At 40.4% G+C, this 20777-nt stretch overlaps 1 protein-coding gene across 2 annotated transcripts in view; it reads right to left on the bottom strand.

The window, feature by feature from the left end:
• LOC111265316 (uncharacterized) overlaps window positions 1-20364 on the bottom strand; it is a 26404-nt gene extending 6040 nt beyond the window's left edge. Inside the window, exons 1-3 of one of the 2 annotated variants that reach the window (XM_022841978.2) lie at window positions 18906-20364; window positions 4711-4812; window positions 1384-1452 (exon numbers count right to left, since the gene is read on the bottom strand). In XM_022841978.2, coding sequence (XP_022697713.2) covers window positions 1384-1452; window positions 4711-4812; window positions 18906-18908 — 174 coding nt within the window. In that variant the 5' untranslated portion in view covers window positions 18909-20364. Of the gene's footprint in view, window positions 1-1383; window positions 1813-4710; window positions 4813-18905 lie in introns of those variants that run through there. The other variant, XM_022841927.2, reaches the window with a different exon arrangement.
• Between the last annotated feature and the right edge of the window lie 413 nt (window positions 20365-20777).

The following is a 20777-nucleotide window of genomic DNA, read 5'->3' as shown; positions in this document are numbered from 1 at the left end:
ATATAATTTTATAGCAGATTAGCCTAAAACATAATTAAATTATGTTTTATCCTAAAACATAATGGAACGGTTAACGAAGTGGAACGTAATTAAAACTGAAATCAAAAAGCGGCGTTTTTGGCAAACATAGGCCACGCTGGAGCTATGGATTAAGTAACTGAACACTAGATGCGCCTGTTACGTTACTAAAAGGACAGAAAAGAAAAACGTAAAGGAACCTTACAAAATCAGTGAAATCAATGAAATGATCAGTGAAATCAAAATAATTCCGATTTTCTGTTTCAAACTTACATAGAAACAAATATAGGTAGAACACACAAAACGCTCAATAACAATAACATGTTTTATAACAGAAAAAAGAACGATTCTCGTGCTGCGTAACGCTGTGCGTGATTTCAATAATCAGAACCAGCCAGTGATTAAGTGTCAATACTCTGCTCAGGGCGCGTTTTTTTTTTCTAACTGCTTTACATCCGCACCGGCAGATGGTGGAAATTGTTGTTTAATCAAACAAAAACAGGTTAGTTCTAGCAATTGTTTACATATGTACGTCAACAGCCACCGTGTGAAAAGCATTTCCCTATCTTTTTGTCCCTATTTTGGTTAAAGTTTCCTACCTTTTTTCTGTACCTGTATTTTAGAATTAGTCGTACTTCGTTATTCGTCTGGTTAGAAAGCGCCAGATCTCTGTGTCATATTTATGTATTTTTAGAATATTTATATTGATACTGGAAGGTTAATCAATTCCGTTATCATTATAATCATATTTTATTGTAACAATTATTGACATGTATCCTATATGGCTTCACTTGCATTATAGGATGCTTCAATAATGTGAACTTATGGCGGGACGATGGCTTGGGGTACGTGTAGCATCCTTTTTGAGTATGATTAAATGTAAATTCATCCGTCCTAAACCAATTTGCTTTTTAACATCTAATGGCAGTTATTGATCATAATTGTTACCTTCTTGTGTACAAGCAGGAGGTTGATCGACTGTAGGGAAAAGACTCATGTCACCCTCAGCCAATGCGGATCGCTGAAGGTTGAGCTTTTGGTTGACCAAATAGCCATTTTCACCCAGTTATCGTTCGTAGGCCGAAACTTCAACGTGTACCTCGTTTCTAAAGATCGACTAATTATAGTATTACAAAAAGAGGAGAATCTCGACTTTACCTGAGTTGATGCTCCTTATCAGCCACGTGGTGGACCCACAGCGACCTAATTCTTCCTTGGAAACCACAGGTATTCTTCGCGACTTTACGATGCTCTATTACCATAGCAGATTATGTTTTTTAATTATATCTATTTGCACTGCCTACACACGTTATACCTGCTTGCCACAGCACAGACACCTCGCGATGACCTGTCAATATCGCTTACCTCCCAGCGGCCATTTGATGAACCCCACGGGTCAGCGATGTTGTAACTGAACACATAGTTTCCATGGTCCTGGAAAATTGACAGTACAAGATGAAAAAAAAAAGGAAAACATCGACGATTAATTACGCTGTCAACGATAGCAATAACGATAATACAGGTATCAATAAATATGTAACTGATTCGCATTTAACATCTTCCTAAATAAAACAACCGACGCGAGAGAAGCTCCATACTCGTTGAATACTGGACGTTTGAAGCTTTCCGGTCGGACGACAGGTTGGATGATGCTGTGTACTCTTTCTTCGATATGTTATTTTAGAGTCGATACGTTTTCACTTCTATTTGGTCAGACGTAAAATGCTGCGGTGTTAGATTGAAAAAGGGACTCATTCTAGTCCATTAGAGGACGTCTTTCAGAAAGATGAGTTGACATTAGCTAGCGGGAATATTTGGCGGTATCGCTATTGTATGGTTACTGCTTACTAGAAAAAGAGAAACAAAAAGAGTTAATTCAGCCGTTGACAGTTCTATTTTTGGCAGATAATAAATATTTTATTTAAAATGAACACCAATACCAGTCTATTGTGGTCAATAAATATCACTAATGAAAACTATCATGTTCTAAAGGGTTGTGAAAATGCCCATATGTATAGAATAACTGTGTTCCCTCTCCATGTAATTTATAGAGGTACCTGCAGCAGTTCAAAGTCTGTAAACCAGAGTAACTTATTTTATTTACATGTAAATTGTTTGATTTAAGGCTATTACATTAGATAGTGAATGGTTACATCATCGCCGGTCGTCATCATGTTCTGCTTTCAATAGTTGTTCCAAAATCGCATAGGTCTTCCTGCGTATCCCTTTCTACGATCGGGTAAGGCCAGTTGTAAGGAAAATCCTTTGTAATGCTCTCGACGCCATCAAGAATCACTGCTTAGTTACATGCAGGAGTCTTTACGCTTCACCTTCAGAATTGTATTGTTTGTTGTTATTCCACGTTGTATTTTCTATTGAGGCCCTGGCTGGCAGGACCTTTCCATTTAGTCGTCTTGCGTAAACGAGCGATTTCTAAAAAAAGCTCCAGCTACTGCTCCTTGATTTGACTATGCGTACGGCCTGCTTTGTGTGAATCATTTTTGAACCACGCCTTGTCCACCGTTTGGCCCCTAACGACAGGTTTCCTTCTTTCCTATCAGCGGGAGCCAGCTGTCTATATACATATATAACTACTGCTAGTTCTGTTTTCGATAAAGGTTTGTGATGTCTCTCACGCGATTTGACGATGGTAACAGCATCAACGAAAGAATGACTCAACACCTGCGATACGAGCGTTTGATGATCGTAACGGCTGCGACGCTAACGTTAATATCAACGTCAATGTTGTAGTACTTCGTAAATTTGCGCTCCTGCAAGCTTGCCATAACGTTGTCGGCAAATACATATAAACGTAGACAGTAACAACGGCCAAGTTAACAGTTATAGCGTTGTCCACTCTTTCTGTGCGAGCTTCTGTTCTGTGTGTGCTTGTGTTGGTGTATTCGCGCGCGCGTGCGTGTATGGGCATGCGCGAATAACGAATTCACTCCACCCCACCCCACCCCACTTTCTATCCCCTAGATAGGTTCGCTTACCCCGGGGTCTTTCCCTCTCGGTCACATTCCTTTCTGTACCTTTTTTGTTTTGCTCATACAGACACGCACGCACTACCGCATGTGCGCGCGTGCCATGAATGGGGTAGCTTTAAGTCGAGCAGCCAAAACGAGTCGTGTTCAGAGCTAGCACGGTCGACGTTACTCTAACAAGCTGCAACTGCTTCTGCAGACACGACCACAGCCGCTGCGGCCGGCGTCAACAGGAGAGTCATTGCTATTTATTCCGCACCATTTCTGTAACGACCCCGCCCGTAATCGATCGCAGCCGCTTCTTCTGCGTTCGTTGTTTTTTTCTGATATACTCCTCCGCGATCGAAGGCGCAGCCGCAGCGGCGGCACTTCGTTGACGTTCGCTGGTATCCGTGGCGTGGTTCATTGCCACGCAACTCGCAGTCACTGAGAACTATGGAAGCAGCGGTAGTATCGAAACTTTGGAAGAAAATGGCGACGAGACGATAGGAACAACACCACAAACGATATTGACAACAATAACAGTTTGCCACGGTGGGCAAAGACGAAACGGAGAATGGCAATGGTCACTAAGGTATAGGAGTTATATAGAATGTGGAGCAGATGCGAAACAACCTACGTTAGTGATCGGTCGCGTTATTCCCAACATACGCCGTTCCTTATGCCATAGTTCACAAATGTCCCATGGGCATCTGCCCGATGTAAGTGTATTCTTATAGTATTCGTAGCGGTCTTTTGACAGCTGATGAGCAACGTAATTATGTTAGAACAGAGACATTCGCTATGAGCCAAGCGCGATGGTCATTATATGAGACAAACTAGTAGAATCAATAGTAATGCATATACCAATAATAATAAAAATAATAGCTGCTGAGCGTTCGGCAGCCGATTGGCGATTTTGTCACAGTGATACCGCTACTTTAGTGGTCGGCTACAGTCAAGGGTTGGCTTGACGATTTTTCAATCCTGTATACGGATCGCGTACATGTGTAAATTTCAAGGAAGTCATTTTTTTTCTATGAATGGTCGCCAGCAAACGAGAAAAAATTCTGCATTGCAGAAGGACGCTATAACGATTAGCTACAGTTAATAGAAAGCTGGAGTGATTAAGATAGGGGAATATAGTTTTCTCTTGTTATCTTTCTTTCTGTCCCTTTCGATGATTCCTGTGCTGATTGAAAAATGTTTGTCCTAATAGACAAAAAGACCTTTTGATACGCTTTACTATAACGAGTTTTATCGTTAATGGAAATATTACAAGCGGGACGTTCAAACTGTATACAGGTTGTGCCAAAAAAGCCATATGTTAAAAAGGAAATCGAAGGTTAGGTGGTAGTAAATCAAAGGAAAAGGCGAGTACTCTCAGTATTAAGTACTCTATGTAAGCCATTTTATACTGTGTAATGGATAGATACCTATTGATGGATGCTGTCTGTCAAATTTTTTTGATTTGACCTCCAATTTCAGCTATACGAAACAACGTTTGAAAATCCCTATTGAATATGTCAAGCTATTTCTATTCACTCGACTTATAGCGTCACAACGTCGTCATGTCGGCTGAAAATTACAGGATTGTCCGAACAATGGGTCTATAGCTATATCTTTAATTAAATCTGTAAAAAGAGAATAAACGGTAATTTATAAGGGTTTGATAAGATTTATCCACTATAGCAAAATATATTCAGATCATGTCGGCTGCACTGACATCTTGAGATCGATGTTGGACGCTGGTACTCCCTAGACGATCTCCCTGCACTCGAGCCACTACGATCACAACAAGTAAGACAGTTACTTCGCTTAATAATTCCTGCAATCACAAAATATAATATCGAGTTAATTCTAACAATCATTAATTGGACAGATAGGCTACAATGGATGCGGAGAGATTTCGACTGCTTTGATGCGATGCAATAAAGCCTACGTAGGACAGTGCCTTCTTCCAAGGCACTTTCGGAACACGGCCGTATTCTATAATCTCTGATTATGCATATAGTTTGGTTCATGACGAACATTACGTAGGTACACAGGGTAGCCTCTACGTGCTTCCCTAGTCACAAGTCCTAAGTCACAAAGGACAGCTGGTGGAATTAAGCTATAGTTAAACCGACCCAGAACCTGCATGCAGGAATCGATATCAGATGATACTTGGATAATACGCAGTAAGTGGCTATAATCTCAAAGACATAGACGGATCGAACGACCTGTTCGTAGAGATGTCATTTTACCAATTTTTAGCGCGATTTACCAATCTTATTAGTACCAACTATTATTGTTATAGGTCAGAGCATAATCGGTTGTCACGCAAACATCTGCCAAACATAATACAATAGCTTAAAAGATGCTTTATTAGTCGGTATGCTCCTTATCTTATTAATACATATAGCCAAACTTGCAGTTAGAAACGAATAATCGTTAACTTGCCAAGAGATCACTCGTTAGCTAAAACGCGAATGCCCTGCTTTAGAAGCGTGTAATTGATTGCAGTTGTGTCAAAAGCCTGGTGTAAAAGTTTACAAGCCACTCCGAAGACTTCTGATATTCCACACGAGGGTCAGCAATTTTCTAGGGATCGACTGCCAATTTTAGAGGTTTGCAAAGCGTCTGCAACTTCAGCAGAAGTTCAGATGCGACTGTCTAACGTCTAGGCGAAGTATCATAAACCATTAGGTTAACCTAAAACAATTATGCTGGAAATTCATTCACATTTCGGCCACGCTGTCGCAGTTACCATAATACATTGTTTAATATTTTTTTTTTAGCGTTGTTAAAGCTTAATAATTGATGGTTTTTAAAACTTGCGTTATTGATATTCCCCGGTTTATCCAGGAAATTATCTAGCTAGCTATAGTCAACCATAAGGACAACAAACAATATCTACGGTCTATTCGAAGCTATCAGCTTTGTCTCACATATGCGACTATTTGAATGAAGCCGAGAAGCATATATTAAATTTTAGCAAGGATTTACAAGAAACTCCGTAGTTTTGTTGTCTCAACATCGCAATAATCCGATCAGTCTAGTCTGGCTACCGAATCGTGCTTGTCCTAGCACGCAAGGTATAAGTCACCTTTCCACAAACTTGTATTATTAAGGTGTTGGAAGTTAGCCAACAAACTAGAAAGCCTTAATGGTGCAGAAGAAGCATTGCCTGGACTAACCACACCGTGACCATCGATTCGAGTGGTATTTGTAGCAAACGTGATTCATCTCATCCCACACTATTAGAATTACATGGCCCAGCAACAGTCCGCCACTCTGTCTCATCTTCGATAGATACAAGCAAAAACGCTCAGAAATAGCAGCAACGGTTATCTTTGAACTTGAAATTATGCGTTAGAGGTAGCTCGCTTGAAGCGTAACGATAGATTGAGAATTTCGGGTACGATTCGATGTACCAGTCATCTTTGCTCAGTCAGGAGTTGCCACACCTGCTAGGGTTACGGTTCGTCCTGCCCAGGAATCGTTAGCGGACGCCAATTTTGAGGCCGTTATTATTGAATTATCAAAGCCATTTGTCCAAAATGTAAAGAGTAGACCGTTTGAAACCTGTCACGCAGCGCACATCGTTAATGACATATTTATGTAAAATTCAAATGATTTCAGAAATAGATTTTTATAAGTTCTGCTGAAGTATTAACAGTGACTGTTATAAAAATTTTCGAGGCTTTGCTCTTTTTCCAAGGCTTGGCAGAATTGTTCATTGTCGCCTCTGTGTTTCCTCTGAACTATCTTATAATTATTGTTGTACCACTCGTTCTCCAATCAAGTTCTGATATAAATGGTATTTTATACGTTCATATTATGACACAAGTCCGAGTATGTTTCTGGCTTATTTTATTCTGGCAAACCACACAACTAATCCCATCATTACCAAAATCGCATTAGCGAAAAGTATTAAACACGAAGCGTTGGACAAAGGAAAGACGCGAATACTAAAGGCTGTCTCTAGTTCAAGTATTTCTGATGTGTGAATCTGCAGTAATCAACTTCCTTCTTAAAGGATAAGAAGACCAGTATGATCAGTTTAGGCCTTTTTCAAGATGAGGTCAGTTATAATGGAAAATTTCCCGTACGTTGTAATCCAGGTCGGCCTATGTCCGCCTAATTCGTTAAACATATTCACTGAATGTTTCGCTACATGAAGATCTAGTTTGGCATATTATATTGTCGCTATCTATCGCAACATGGCATGATAAAAACGGCGCTAAGGTTTCCACATTGTTAATAAAACATAGTAAATATCTGATCAGCGTCTCATGTAATTGACATCGTGCCTAATGCGGAACTATGTGATTTCATTTTTTATTTCAACCATATATACAAGGAGTGTGGGCAAACTTATTGAATTGTAAATCATGCAATAAGCTCCATTTACATAAAGTCAACATTAAAGATTCGACATTTCTCTAACGAGCAATAACGCAGCTAACTTCAGGTAACCCAAACTCTCGATCACGCATCGATTAAAACGTTTAAAGCTAAAACGACACTAGCCATCTTCTGTAAGATATTTCTATTGATTTGAAGATTTGCGTTTCACTAGCGATTTGTCATGTTAACCCATGAAATCGTTTCACAATCATAAGTTGAGCTATCAACTGACATTTTGAATCGGCCGCGCTTTTTGCACGCTGTTTTAGCCGCAAATCAAGCTCCGCTCTGTACGTATTCATGCGACGAATGTCACGAAACGTCGCTACTTCTTATGATAGCCTAACATACAGGCCCGGACAGATACAGGCCAGTACACTTGTGCTCCTATGTTGATAAGTTTGTTAATAAATAATGCGAGCATTAGAAGCTGCTCTGATAATCTATATATAATAATAGTTACGATGATCAATGCCAAAGCGCAGGGCCTTTGTGCTTTAAGGCGACAGAACTATCTTCTCATTTATCAATTAATATAACCATGCACGCTTAACTATTCCGGAAACTGCTAAAGACTGACTACGAAATGAGGAATTTGATAAAAAAAAAGAAGGTCCTTCTCCGACTGTTTAGAATATTAGGAAACGGGTAGTTATGATTAGTTTGTTTCTCATGTGTTGATATATATATATATATATATATATATATATATATATATATATATATACATTTATGTCTTCAGAAAGTGTAAAGGGGTGACCCGGTGGGTCTCGAACTATGTATTTACAGTACACTCACGGATAAAATCTATTTTAAGGTGTATCCTCTCGTGAGCTTTATAAGAACGTCTCGAACCATATGCGATGTTATTTGATTCAGCGGATGCTTTAAAATATCTATCTTCATTTACTACGTTACGAGAAATTAAGTGTTGTCAAAACTGTAGTTTCTTCAACAAATTTAACTTTGTATAGTAGCGTTCTATGCACATACATATACTAGAGAAGTTTGGTCTGCAGATGATAAGTCAGTAGTTATTCGCCTAGATTATATCGGCGTCACGCATGGCACCTAACTAGGCAGCGGACCCTCAACCTTCAAACAGTGAAGTTCCTACTGGGTCTTTCAGCCGCGCCGGCCGTTACAGCCATTGAAGTCCAAGATTTGTTAGATTCCACAAGTTATATTTGATGTTTGATTTTCTATTTTTTTTTCCAATTCGGAGTAGTTCGGCTAACCACATGCCATATAGCACGTATGTGTTAACAGTACATCTGGCCCAATTAGCACCAAATGGGCTAAAGCCATCAACGAATGATAAATAGAACTAAACATATAATTTCTTTCCAGTGCACGTTCGTCGTCTGCGTTTTTGTCCCCGTCAAATACAGACACCGTGCCGACAGTAACGGCATTACACATCTGCTGACGTGAAAAAAATACGGCAGAATTTTACAAAAAAAGAAATCAGATCAAGAAGAAGTTTCTTTGACGGTATTTTTCTGTGCTTTGGTACGCTTGCGTCATTTCGTTCTTTTTCGTGGAAAGTTTTCGGGTACTGCTATTGCTGTTCATTATCGCGCTGGAGCAACTGCCCCGCGGCCGCTGTCGATTCGTGCAAGCTGCTGTTCTGTTACAAACAACATTTCTTCCTCACAATGCGTTCAACAGTCAAAGTAATGAAACTTCTCTGTCTGGTCGAGTGACCCCGACCGAGTGCAACATCTGGCGCAGAAGCAGTAGCAAGCAGGAGAAATACAAACGATAACCATTCATAATACAACATGGCCATTCTTCAGGTCTTCACGATCACGCTCTATTGCTGCAGTAGTGGCACCAGATCTTGATACAGCAAATGGAAAAGCACCAGTATGCCGATACAAAAACTCGTGAGCTTTGTGCTGCTTTAAGTATATATATATTTTTTTTGTTTAAGGAAGACTTCAGCGTCCCTAAGTAGGAACGTATCTTCTGGAAGTATTGAAAAAAACAGGACCAACTAATGTATGATGAGTGAAGGGCGACAAAAACTAAATTATAGTACGGGTAGATTCGAAAATAGCTTCAACTAAGCATTTCAAAAACGTTAGCGTAAGGTCGGAACTATGATGCGTACGGTGCTATAATTGTCGTCGTGAAACGCTACACATCGGGAACGATACAATTGGAAAAGGTAATAATGCTTTTAAAGAGAGGTCACGTAGTGATTCCAACCGAAATTTACTTTTGCCCTGCGTAATGGAAATAACGGTCAGCGACCATGATCGCAGAACACGTGACTAATCAAGCAGTACGTCAAACATACTACTACTCGTATTCGTAAGCGTACAAATAGCGCTTGGGTGCTTATCGTTTCGCGCATGTGCTTTCATCGATAATTACGTAAGTTGTTGGGAACGCTCTAGACCGGAAATTGTAGGTTATACTAGCTTCCTATTTGAAAATCTATGCATAGGAAGCACAGGCGGTATATATTCATACTTTTCTAAAAACGTGTAAAACGGTCTCCAGCGGATAGTTTGATGTTGTTTATTGTGACGAAGCAGGCGTCATGGCAGATTTGATACTCAGATATTCTGACCCACATGTCCAACCGAAACAATCTTCTTCTCTGTTCTCGTAGAGCAGCATTTAAATGCAATAGACTTCCATAATTTATTCGAATATACACTTGAATTCTGGCAGATTATAGACCGTTTCACAGAAGTCAAGACATGTCCTGTCTAATTTTACGAACGAACCTCATACAGAAGGGGGTTGTCTGAATACTCAGTTACACAGGGCCTTACAGTGTATGTACCTTCGTACCTCACTGTAGGCCGGCTAGAAAAATGCATTACGCCCCGTTTTTGCAACATCATATAGCAGTTAGATTATGTATACACGGAAGCAAGAGCTGGCTATTGGACTTCACGTAAACATAAGTCAAAGTATTCGCGCTACAACAACAGGATATCCAGGTAATGTCTGTGCAAATACATTACGCCACCCAGAAAAAGCTGTTTTCTACGAAGCTAAAGGTTAGGAAATAACATGCCTCGTACGAGTTTTTTTCCCAAAAATATATGTTTGTTTCACAGATAAGTACCAGGCAGTAACTGGAAAGAAGTAGAAGAAAAAAAACGAAGATAGCAGACCTGCGCCAGCATTTTGCTGGTATGAAGGCGATCTCGCGCCGGCCATTCGAGCTCTTCTCGGTGGGTTTCCTGATCATTTGGGAGAAAGACACAGTGTCCCTTAACCCGCCCCTAATACGACCATTGGCGCGATAGTGGCAATGCTAACTTTTACGAATCATGATTGAGCAATGGCAACAGCTGCCATCAACGTCGACTCTGTCGGATATTTATCGTCCGGACGTAAGAAAACAATTTACCATCCAAATTATATCGGAGGCCCTATAATCGATAGGCTTTGTATACCGCTCGAGTGTCATATTGCCAATTGATTAAAGTAGATAAACTAACTTAGCTGGAAATCAGTGAAACACTCCAGCCATTATCCAGGCTCAAGTTGAATGCAGCACAATCTTCTGGTGGTTACAATATTAGCTACGCTATAATGTTTATGATTTTGATCTTCTATAAAAATGAAAAAAAAAAAAAACTTTTTAATAGTTCTGTAGAGACGTCTTTTCTGCCAGCATTGCACGAACAGTTTGCAATATGCATAGACAGAAAAATAGGCCAATGTAATCAAATAAGCGTAAGCACATACACTCGTTCATTATTTCAGCTAGCCACTAACAAAATAATAACACACGTTTTTCCTATACACATATATCTATGTAGAATATGTACTGAAGCTTTTTGACCCATATAGTAACGCAGCATTACACTGTTTTCTGTTGGTCCTAAGCGCAGTCCTTCATTACACTGCCACGTCGCAAGTTTCTGAATCTCAATCAGCAGCGATGAGTGGCCCATTTGTTCCCTTTTTTTAACGCTAGTGGGTAGCTCGTCGGTAAAAAGGACCTGAATTCATCATTCGCGTCTGGTTGGTGTCTTAGGTACCTTTACGCTGCTGGGGCGAAAGCGACTGGATTAGGGTGCGATCGAACATTATTTAAATAAAAAGTAAACAAAGGGCGGATTCTCGTATATAGGGTAGTGGGATATCTCCTGATCGTTCGCAAAAAAAAGGGGTCTTTAACAGTCTTCATTTTTTGTTACTTTCAAAATAGGCGATGGATGTGTAACAAACATACGAGCAAAAGTGTTTTTTGCCCGAACCTATATTATGATCTATGTCTTATTATTGACACTAACTGCTGGCCGTCCACTCGTAAACTAAAATATGCCCATAGTAAAGCGTATACAGGAGCCAAACGCGTGTGTGCACAAATCAACAGAGACCGCTTCATGATTATTGCTAAATGTAAGCGGGGGTATATAATTCTACATTTGTATTTCGATGCAACGATAGCCCTTCAATAGACTGTACTGTTTACATGGAACTCGAAAACCCCTTCCATAGATAACCTTATGTAGATTATGCCGGATCATGACGGAACGACTCTGCATATATGCACAGCTAAGCAGATTCTTGCATTTCGATTTAGCTAGAGGCTGGATAGGTATGGTTTTCTTTCAAAGACAAAAATTGACGCCATTATATATGGTGTCAATTTTTGTTGGAAGTAATTTCAACAAGAAAAGAAAGTGATTATCTGTCAGTATAATCATAGAACAAGGTATTCGGCCCGTTACGTACCATATTGAGGACCAGCTAAGCTCCTGAATTTTTCGAAGGAAAGCTTTTTAGCAGTATTGTTTTACACTCTCTAAAAAGAAGTATTTCGAATAGAACTACTTTTAGGTAACGACACAAAAAAGGAGAATTACACTTAAACGTACACTTTAGACAGTGTCGGATTCATTAAAACCTTAAAGGGAAAACACGTGCTGGACCTGACCCCTTTTCTTTGTTTGTTTTAAACAAATTATATTCATATAAAAAATTAAATAGGAATTTTCCTTTAGAACCGTCTAATTTCGGTTAGTTGTTCCTGTGGTTACCTAACATTTCAGATCGTCTACACCTATTCCAGTCATTGACCGATCTATGTTTTCAACGTCGAAGTAATGTCACACCAACAGGACGAACCTAATTCAATATTCTTCATAGTTTATTATGCATTCAATTAGAGGCTTCGCGAAGTATCTTCTCGACAAATAGCACGCTAATTTACTACTAGGATAAATGATCTACGTAGCGTAATGTATATATACTTCATCAGTGCACAGATCGGCCCTAAACCATGCGCATAGAAAATGTCTCCTATTAATATAAACGTCCTCCCATTGGACAAAGTCTTTTTGTACTTCAAGATATCCGATGACTATGACTCGCGACGAATGCCATACTGGCTTCTTTTAGCTAGTTCATTGTTGATACAACAATGGCTCTGAAACAACAGAAATCGATCTGAGAACCATTGTTGTTCTCTGTTTAAATATTCTTTTTTTTTATATCGTACAACTGCCCCAAGTAAATGCAGCTTCATGAAACTGTTGACACCCTACTTCATATCGTATGGCCGTAATCTAACATATAAGGACATGTTTACTACGTGAAAGATCTATCGGATTAAACGACTCCATCAACTGACGCGTACTCTGAATAAATATGAGATTCTAGTTGAGATCAAATAAACTTACAGAAATGAGGAAATTTAATGACGTCTGAGAAAACGATGAAATAGTTACCATTGAAAAATACTATGATGTTCAGGTTCAACGATTTTAATATGTTAGATCCGTAATTTTACCGAAAATTACATTTGTAATTACATACATAATAAAACACATAATCCATACCCGGACTCGAACATTCACGTACTAGCTGAGTTATTATATGGCTGTAAATTTGCATGTCATGTACTTCATGGTAAAATGTACAAGCCATCCCGTTTCTAGCACTTCGATCACACAACTTAAGTTACCTCGTATTGATCATTTAAATGCCCTGATTGAAAAACTGCGCCATGGGTTCTTAAATGTCGTGTTTTGCTATTCTTTTAACAATCATGTAGAAATCACGAAAGCTATTCGTCGGCTCGGATATTCGGATACTTCTGTCTGTGTAGTGTAGAGAGAGTAAAATTTGTACTCGTAAGAAAATCCTCATCGATGCGGTTTAACATGGTAATGACTGTGAAATTGTATAATTGCCAACGTCAACAATTAACGAAATAAGGCAGAAAAATTCTTGAACGCGGCTGCGTACTTAAGAAGAGATAACAAAATAGTTCGTGACAATCAAAACCATGAATACAAATTGAAAAAAATATGGATTTAAGTATCTTCCTAGGTTAGTGGAGATGGAAAGCGACGTACAAATCGATTTTTTGTTTGTTTTTTTTTTTTTCACAAGTACAAAATTGGAAACAAGTGGAAAAACCAAAAGGAACACTTAAGCCAAATAGGATTGTTTACTTTAGTAGGCTGATTGTGTAACTCTAGACGAACACCGGACGTTTCTGTAAACAGACTTCCGTTAGTGGGCATCTAAGAGACAAATCGATAAATATACACCGCCACTTCGTTCACGCACAGCCTATTTAATACATACAGCTATAGTGTAAACAGTTAGCGAAGTAGGGAGGCCATCACACCGGACGCTACAGCACGCTATCCAGGCACCCGCCAAATGATATGTATCGCTATTATGAGACATCTATCTTATTTCATTGGTATTAATGCGCCATACGGTGGTCGGTGAAGGGCATATCAGTACGACTGAGATAATGATTGAATGTCATCTTAACGAAAATTAGAGCACCAATCGCGAACAGACGTAGCGAAAACAGTAATTGTAGAAAATGAAGAAGCTAAAACGAAATCTGGTGACGAGCTCGAGTTCGTATGAATAATCGATCCAATGGCACAAAGAGTATTGTTCAGGCCGAAATCGGCACCGGAACAAGTACCATATATCTGTCGATATGTGATTGATACAAGTGAAGGTTTGAATCCTGCTTCGGGACCAGCCAAATCCTTGTTTCCTTTGGACAGCATAAAACAAAGGCTGTAGCTAAAGCTGTAAAAGTCCGCCTAGGGCTTTGAAATTAAAAGCGGCCTTAATGCAATCTTTTCGGCAAAAAACATGATATGCAAATGAGTGAAGCGCAGCTTTTTGCGAATGACACTCTCCGTAAATTCAATGATCAACCACCGTACAGCGACGTATACAGTAAATTGACGTTTCTGGCTGATTGCTATTTGAGACAAAGTTACAGTTTGACAAATGCGAAGATATATCCGCAAGACGCGTCATCCGAATGAGGCCATCTGCTCCAAAACTCATCACTATCTGTATAGGTCTCTTTTAAGGTATTATAGCACCAAAATCGAACGCCTGTCTATGTGAGTGAGACGTCCCCCATCCTGCGAATGTTTGTTGCATATTAAACTACCGTACGATAGCGAACCCTCGTTCGAAATCCGCTCACGGAATAATAGGCTTCACTTCCCACTCATACGATTCAAATCCCAATTATTATTTGAGGAATTGTATTTGACTGAATCGAGTGATCGGTTACAGACGGGGGCGATAGCCCCTCGTTGCCCGAACAATGTTCATACGGACCTGTTATGGGTGAGACGAGCATTTTGGTACTATTTTAGGCTTTATTTACTTAGTTTGCGTATTTGTCTACTGAGATGCTGCGGGAATTTCAAGCGGTCAGGTCTTGCACTTGTAAAATTGTCAATCAAGTTAGAAAGAAGGATCAGCTCATTAGAACGGATCCGTAATTGGCTGTCAAAATCGAGAGGAGGCTTTGGGCTCCGATGTGCAGTAGGTGAACGTGGGCTTCGGAAATATCGGTGGTGTCTCATTTCTATAATAGGTGCCAGTGTTACAACAGAGAATGGCAGTATATTTTGATATGACGAATACTTTTTCATGTTGAAAGAAACGACCCTGAAAAAAACGATAAATTTCTCCGTTCAAAGATTTTTATAGCACGAGTTAACTAGCTTAAAAATAGTTAGTTACACAAGACAAAAATATCTAGAAACTTAATTAGTAAACGACCAGTGTGTCCACAGGCTTCTGTCTGACAGGTCTGCTATCAGTGGCAAACTTCCTATTTTATAAATCTTTTTGCGTGTTACCCGATTTTGAACAAGTTCACAACAGACTGCTATTTTCTAAAGTTGTAAGATGGTTACTTTATTAGCATAAATCAAAATTACAGTTGGGTTCGTTGATGTTATTATATACCTCGTTATGTTGAAGGACATTGTAATGAATCCTTACCCCATTTTCGACTAACGTGTGACAATAACGTTATGAAACTGGGCAAAAAATGACACTATCCATGTATCGCACGTCTTTCTATCTTCGATTTCAAATTCAATTAAATCAATTCGTTTGCCTTTGTCTTACCCTCATAAGAAGATAACTCAAAAACTCGCGGCGAAGCAATCTTCATTTTCTGTTTTTAACTAAATGGACGCCTTTCGAATATAGCGAATGTCCGTGTCTAAATATACATTGGGCCATTGTAATAGAGTATTGTTAATGACTACGAAACAAATCCAGAGTGAAGAAAAAACGTGATATAAGCCTCACTGGGCTAATACGTCACCAAATCTCACACAACAAAAATGCCATGTTCATATTAGATATGCAGATAGACACACCCATGTGCCCATAGACTGCGACTACCCCAACGGTTCCCGGCAATAGAATTCTATATTAGTACCACCCACGTATCGAGGGATACGGATCAAGTGCGCCAATCTCTTCGTTCTGTGATGCAAGGTATTGAACGAGCTAGTTACTACTGTAGTGTGTTGCCGAAATCATCGTTTGTTATTTCTACTGCTGCTCGATCCCGTTTTTAATAATGGTCCATCAATTCGTGCCCAATGCACTAGCGTGACGTTCACTTCTAAATATTACTACGGTAAGATTGTACTTAATAGATGGGGCAGCTTGATAGCATTACGCAATCGTATCTGACCAAGTTAACAGCAATTTATGGGAATCCTGAAGTTAAGTTCTCACGGGACTGATGTTGCTACTATCGCCCGTTATTGCACACTCTGTAATGGATATAGCTACCATCGGTGAATGCGCCGAGAAAAATCAACCTAGTACAAACCCAAACATGAACGTTTCTCTAACATTTTCCATTTGTAAAGCAATTATTAAATATTTAGACATGTGAAACTGTCTAAGTTCAGCGTTTTGTGGCGGGAATGGTCGAAAAAATCTAGTAACTGCCGGAGTTGAAGCTGGGCCACATAAAGAGACAAATACCCATTATTCGCGCCTAACGTTTAACTGCATAACTATAACTTAATTTTGAAACGTATTGAGTAGCAACACGTATTGGGATTTTTTTTTTACTATTAGTTACCCTACAAACAAGAGCAGATTCAATTTTTTTGTCTCACAACTTCGGGCACTTGAACAAGTGAAATATAAGTTTCGCGAGTAAAGGGATCGCATGTAACTAATCGAGGTTACCGGCGGATTAGGCGGAAAATGCAGGTTTGTCTATCGCTGGTATTTTAATTTTCCAGTACTTAGTAATCGGCATGGTAACCATGCTTGACCTTGAAAGTAAGGGGTGCGGCGGTACGTTCATACCGACAATTTACGTTGGCTTAAATATTGCATTTCGATTTCCTTCAATGCTTCAAGATACCGTACATTAATTTTGGCTAGAAACCACTTAAAAAAGACTATACATGATAAGCTTAATACCTGTTTTACAAATGTAGGCCCTTTTATAGTTTACTGAGAATTGTGCTAAAACAGTGACATTCCTAGTCCTTTACAGGATCTCACGGTCAAATTTCGACCAAAAGAATTTGTCTTTGTCCCTGACAAGCTTCGCACAAAAGGATCCAGAATCAAGGTAGACTGAAATATTTTTCGGCCCTAAATACTTCAAGCACATTATGCTATCGATCCACAGTGTGAGTTCCTGTCAATTTAGCGTTTCTTCAAAGCGCCAAGCATAGATTAAAAAAAAAACGTAAATTTTACTATTAATTACCATTTAAAGCAGCTCCTATAGAATATATATATATATATATATATATATATATACAAAGGCAAATATGCATTTTATGACTAGCGAAGCTGACGAAAAACGCGTTCAGATGTGTCAAGCATGGCCAACTAAGATATCGTTGCAGTGTCGTTGAATAGTGCAAGCCCTTTTTCACTTGGGCAGATAAATCTCAGCTTTCAGTCCTCCATTGGGTTGAGAAATGGCCAACCTTACGTACGCCTACATACGAATGTACAGAGCATAAGTAACTTATTGAATGCTATATGTATATTGTAACCTTAACAGACCTTGGGCGAATCTTGTCTCGATTACCCACGGCGCATCGTAACAATGTTAAACAAGTTCTGTAATAATGCAACACATTCTCGTACGAAGTAGTCGTTACCTTGTGCTTTCAACCTCTAACGCTCTTCCAAATGTCTCGTTATGATCTAAATAACTAAAAAGGCCTTCGACGACGATCGTTTGAACTGTTATTTAGAGCCGTGAAATCGATCCTGTATCCCGAAAATTATTGACCTTTCGAATCACCTACGTTCTATGGAAGCAGAATGCGTCGACAGGCGTAGATCGGTTTAGGAATACGTCGGGGTACTTTTTTGGGGGGTAGTCAACTTGAATGTCGAAATCTGCAACGTTATCTTGGCGCCTCGTGAAGTTATGCGTGTATTTATTCGCACCACACAGACTGGAACATCTGCGTTGTAGCGAAAGCTATGATTAGACATACTAGTGTAACTATGTCATGTTTTTATTAATCTAGAGCTGTAAATGTGTGTAACTTAATAGCGGCATGTTCATGCTGACTGCGGTAAAGGCCAGCCTCGGTATAGGATAACTTGAGCATGCAGCGTTATTAACGATATTGAATCGTATCTGTACTAACATTCGAGAGCCAATAACGTAGCCATGCTGGGCCACAGATCCTCATCTTGTTTCCCGATCTAGCCTGATTAGCGTTTGGGATCTGGCGGCTATACAACTGCCTCCAAACACCTTCCAACACATCCACACTTGCTGGTAAATGATTATCTTAAAACGATGTGTTCCGTCTCTCAGTGCTTAGCTGTTCGCAATCGCTCTACGACTTCACTCGGAATATAGCTTCGACTGGTCAAAATATTAGTTTGGAAATTATTCCTCCCGCGTTGTTCTCGCTCTTATCATATAATATATAATGAAGTCCATCTATGCGTACCTGAACGTTTCTCAGGTACTAAGGGTGAGCGCGTCAGACTGAGTTGCTCGCTACCAAAGACAGGCAAGCGCAATCACGATCAAATGCGAAACGTGCGCTGACGTTTTTTCAAACGGCTATTTTATGCCTGGATTCCTCATTAAGCGTTGCAATTTTTACCAGCGATTGTTAAGTCCTCTTACACGCGTCGTTCGACCTTGGTATTCATCAAATATATATATACATCCATATTTTATGCTTTCATACATTTCGCATGCATTTTTATATAAAGTAATGTATAGATAGACGTGCCTACCATATTAGCCTTATACGTGTTTATCTGACCGATACGTAAGGTTGCTGATTGGCGCGTCGCGAATCGTGTCCGTGTTTTCCAACACCAAAGTTACTTCACCACGACGACGACGACGACGACGACAGTGAACACGCTGACGACAAAACGAAAACACAGGACTCTCGTGCACATACACACACACAAACACACACACACACACACATACACTGATACACAATTACGGATGTACAAGTAACGATTTTTACAAAAACACCAATACACCAAAAAGCCAACACCTTAAGAAATCCAAAAGCAGTAGACAGCCAGCGATTTCGCTTGAGTCGACGAGATTGACGTAGTTTCCCCTTGAAGCACGGGCCAGTTGGATTCACTTTTAACGTTTTTCAATCGCTCGCACAAAGTTGTTGATCTAAATATCCCGGTGTATGACTGGGATCACAACAACAGTTGGTCAGTAAGTAAATTGATTCGTCAGAACTTCCTGTCTCATGTGTGTAAGCTCCTTCTGATGCTTGTTTTCCTCGTTTGCCTGGTTGGTGCTCGTTTTTCACGCTAGGTCTACATCAGACCGACAGCCCCGACAAGGCATAACTACTATCTTTAAAATCTATTATGGTAAGTTGTTGCAAAAACCGTGGGCACGATACGAGTATAAACATGTTCGACTAGGGTAGCGGGATCTTAACGGCTCACATGACTTGCAGACCCAGCCGGCGACAGGTAGCAGTAGCTCCAATGGCTTCACCTTTTAACCTTTACCCTATGGAGACGCGCACCGAACAAGGCACTTTTTCCTAACAGAAACCTTCCCGCGTAGAGCTGACAAGGAAAATAGTCCTCACAGAGGAAAGGCCAGTCACCATAGTTTTTCCCGGGAGGAAAACGCAGCTGTCAAGCATCTGTAGGCGTATAAGGTTCTCGAGGGCAACAAACAAAAAATCTATTGTTTCGTTTGTGCTGTACGTAGAGGGCACAGTGGGAACAGTCACACATAGACAAGAATCGATGTGTGGACAGTAAACACTGCAGAGAGATAGTAGCTCGCGTAGATCGGGTGGAGTCGCACGGTAGAAGGGCTTCTGTCTATCTGGTTCAGCGACCGTTGTATGAGTCGATGGAGTCCCTATCGACGCGCGCGCGGATCGCTAAACAGCTGACTCGCCGAGGCGCGCCCCTCTATATACTATAGACTATCGACTGCGGCAGTGGCAGCAGCAGCAGCAGCAGCAGCAGCGACACACTATAACAACCACTATTACACCTAGTAGCATGTAGTAGCAGGGGGTAGTTTTGCCACACCACTCTATGCCAGTGGCGATGGCCGATGCAAGCAGGCAGTGGGCAAGCAAAAGCAGCTGTCAACAGAAGAACAATCGAACGCAATTGGGTCCCCTCCCGCCGCCTACGGGCCCTCGCCCTGACCGCTCCCAACAGCTGATACAACACCGTTATGCTGCAGCGGCGGTAGCAGGAGCAGACAATTGCAGCCAAGTTGCCGATGCAGCTGGAGCTACAACAAACAACAACAGCAACAGCAGCAGCAACAACAACAACAACAACCATGGTGATAACTGTTTCAGCCTATGATCTAACAGCGGAGGGGGTTTCTTGTACGGCGTGCGAACGTGCTCACTACGCGGCTCATGCGCTGAAAGTTCAACAGGTGACCATTGAAAAGTCGTTGAATTGCTGCGGAACTGAGCGGGTTATGAGGGTAACCATCACAGGAGTGACGTTATACCAGTACCTTCGCGCCAGACCGAAAAATAGCCCGCGCCCTTTGTATCGCTCGCGTCAAAGTCACGAGCGGCAGCAGCATCCATGTAAAGATGCCGCTACGCTGGACAAAACACGCTGCCGGACGTGTTTACT

The sequence above is a fragment of the Varroa jacobsoni genome, unplaced genomic scaffold (assembly GCF_002532875.2).
Source record: "Varroa jacobsoni isolate VJ856 unplaced genomic scaffold, vjacob_1.0 scaffold_10, whole genome shotgun sequence".
In the NCBI taxonomy this organism is placed as follows: Eukaryota; Metazoa; Arthropoda; class Arachnida; order Mesostigmata; family Varroidae; genus Varroa; species Varroa jacobsoni.
This window is presented reverse-complemented; position numbering and strand designations above follow the sequence as displayed.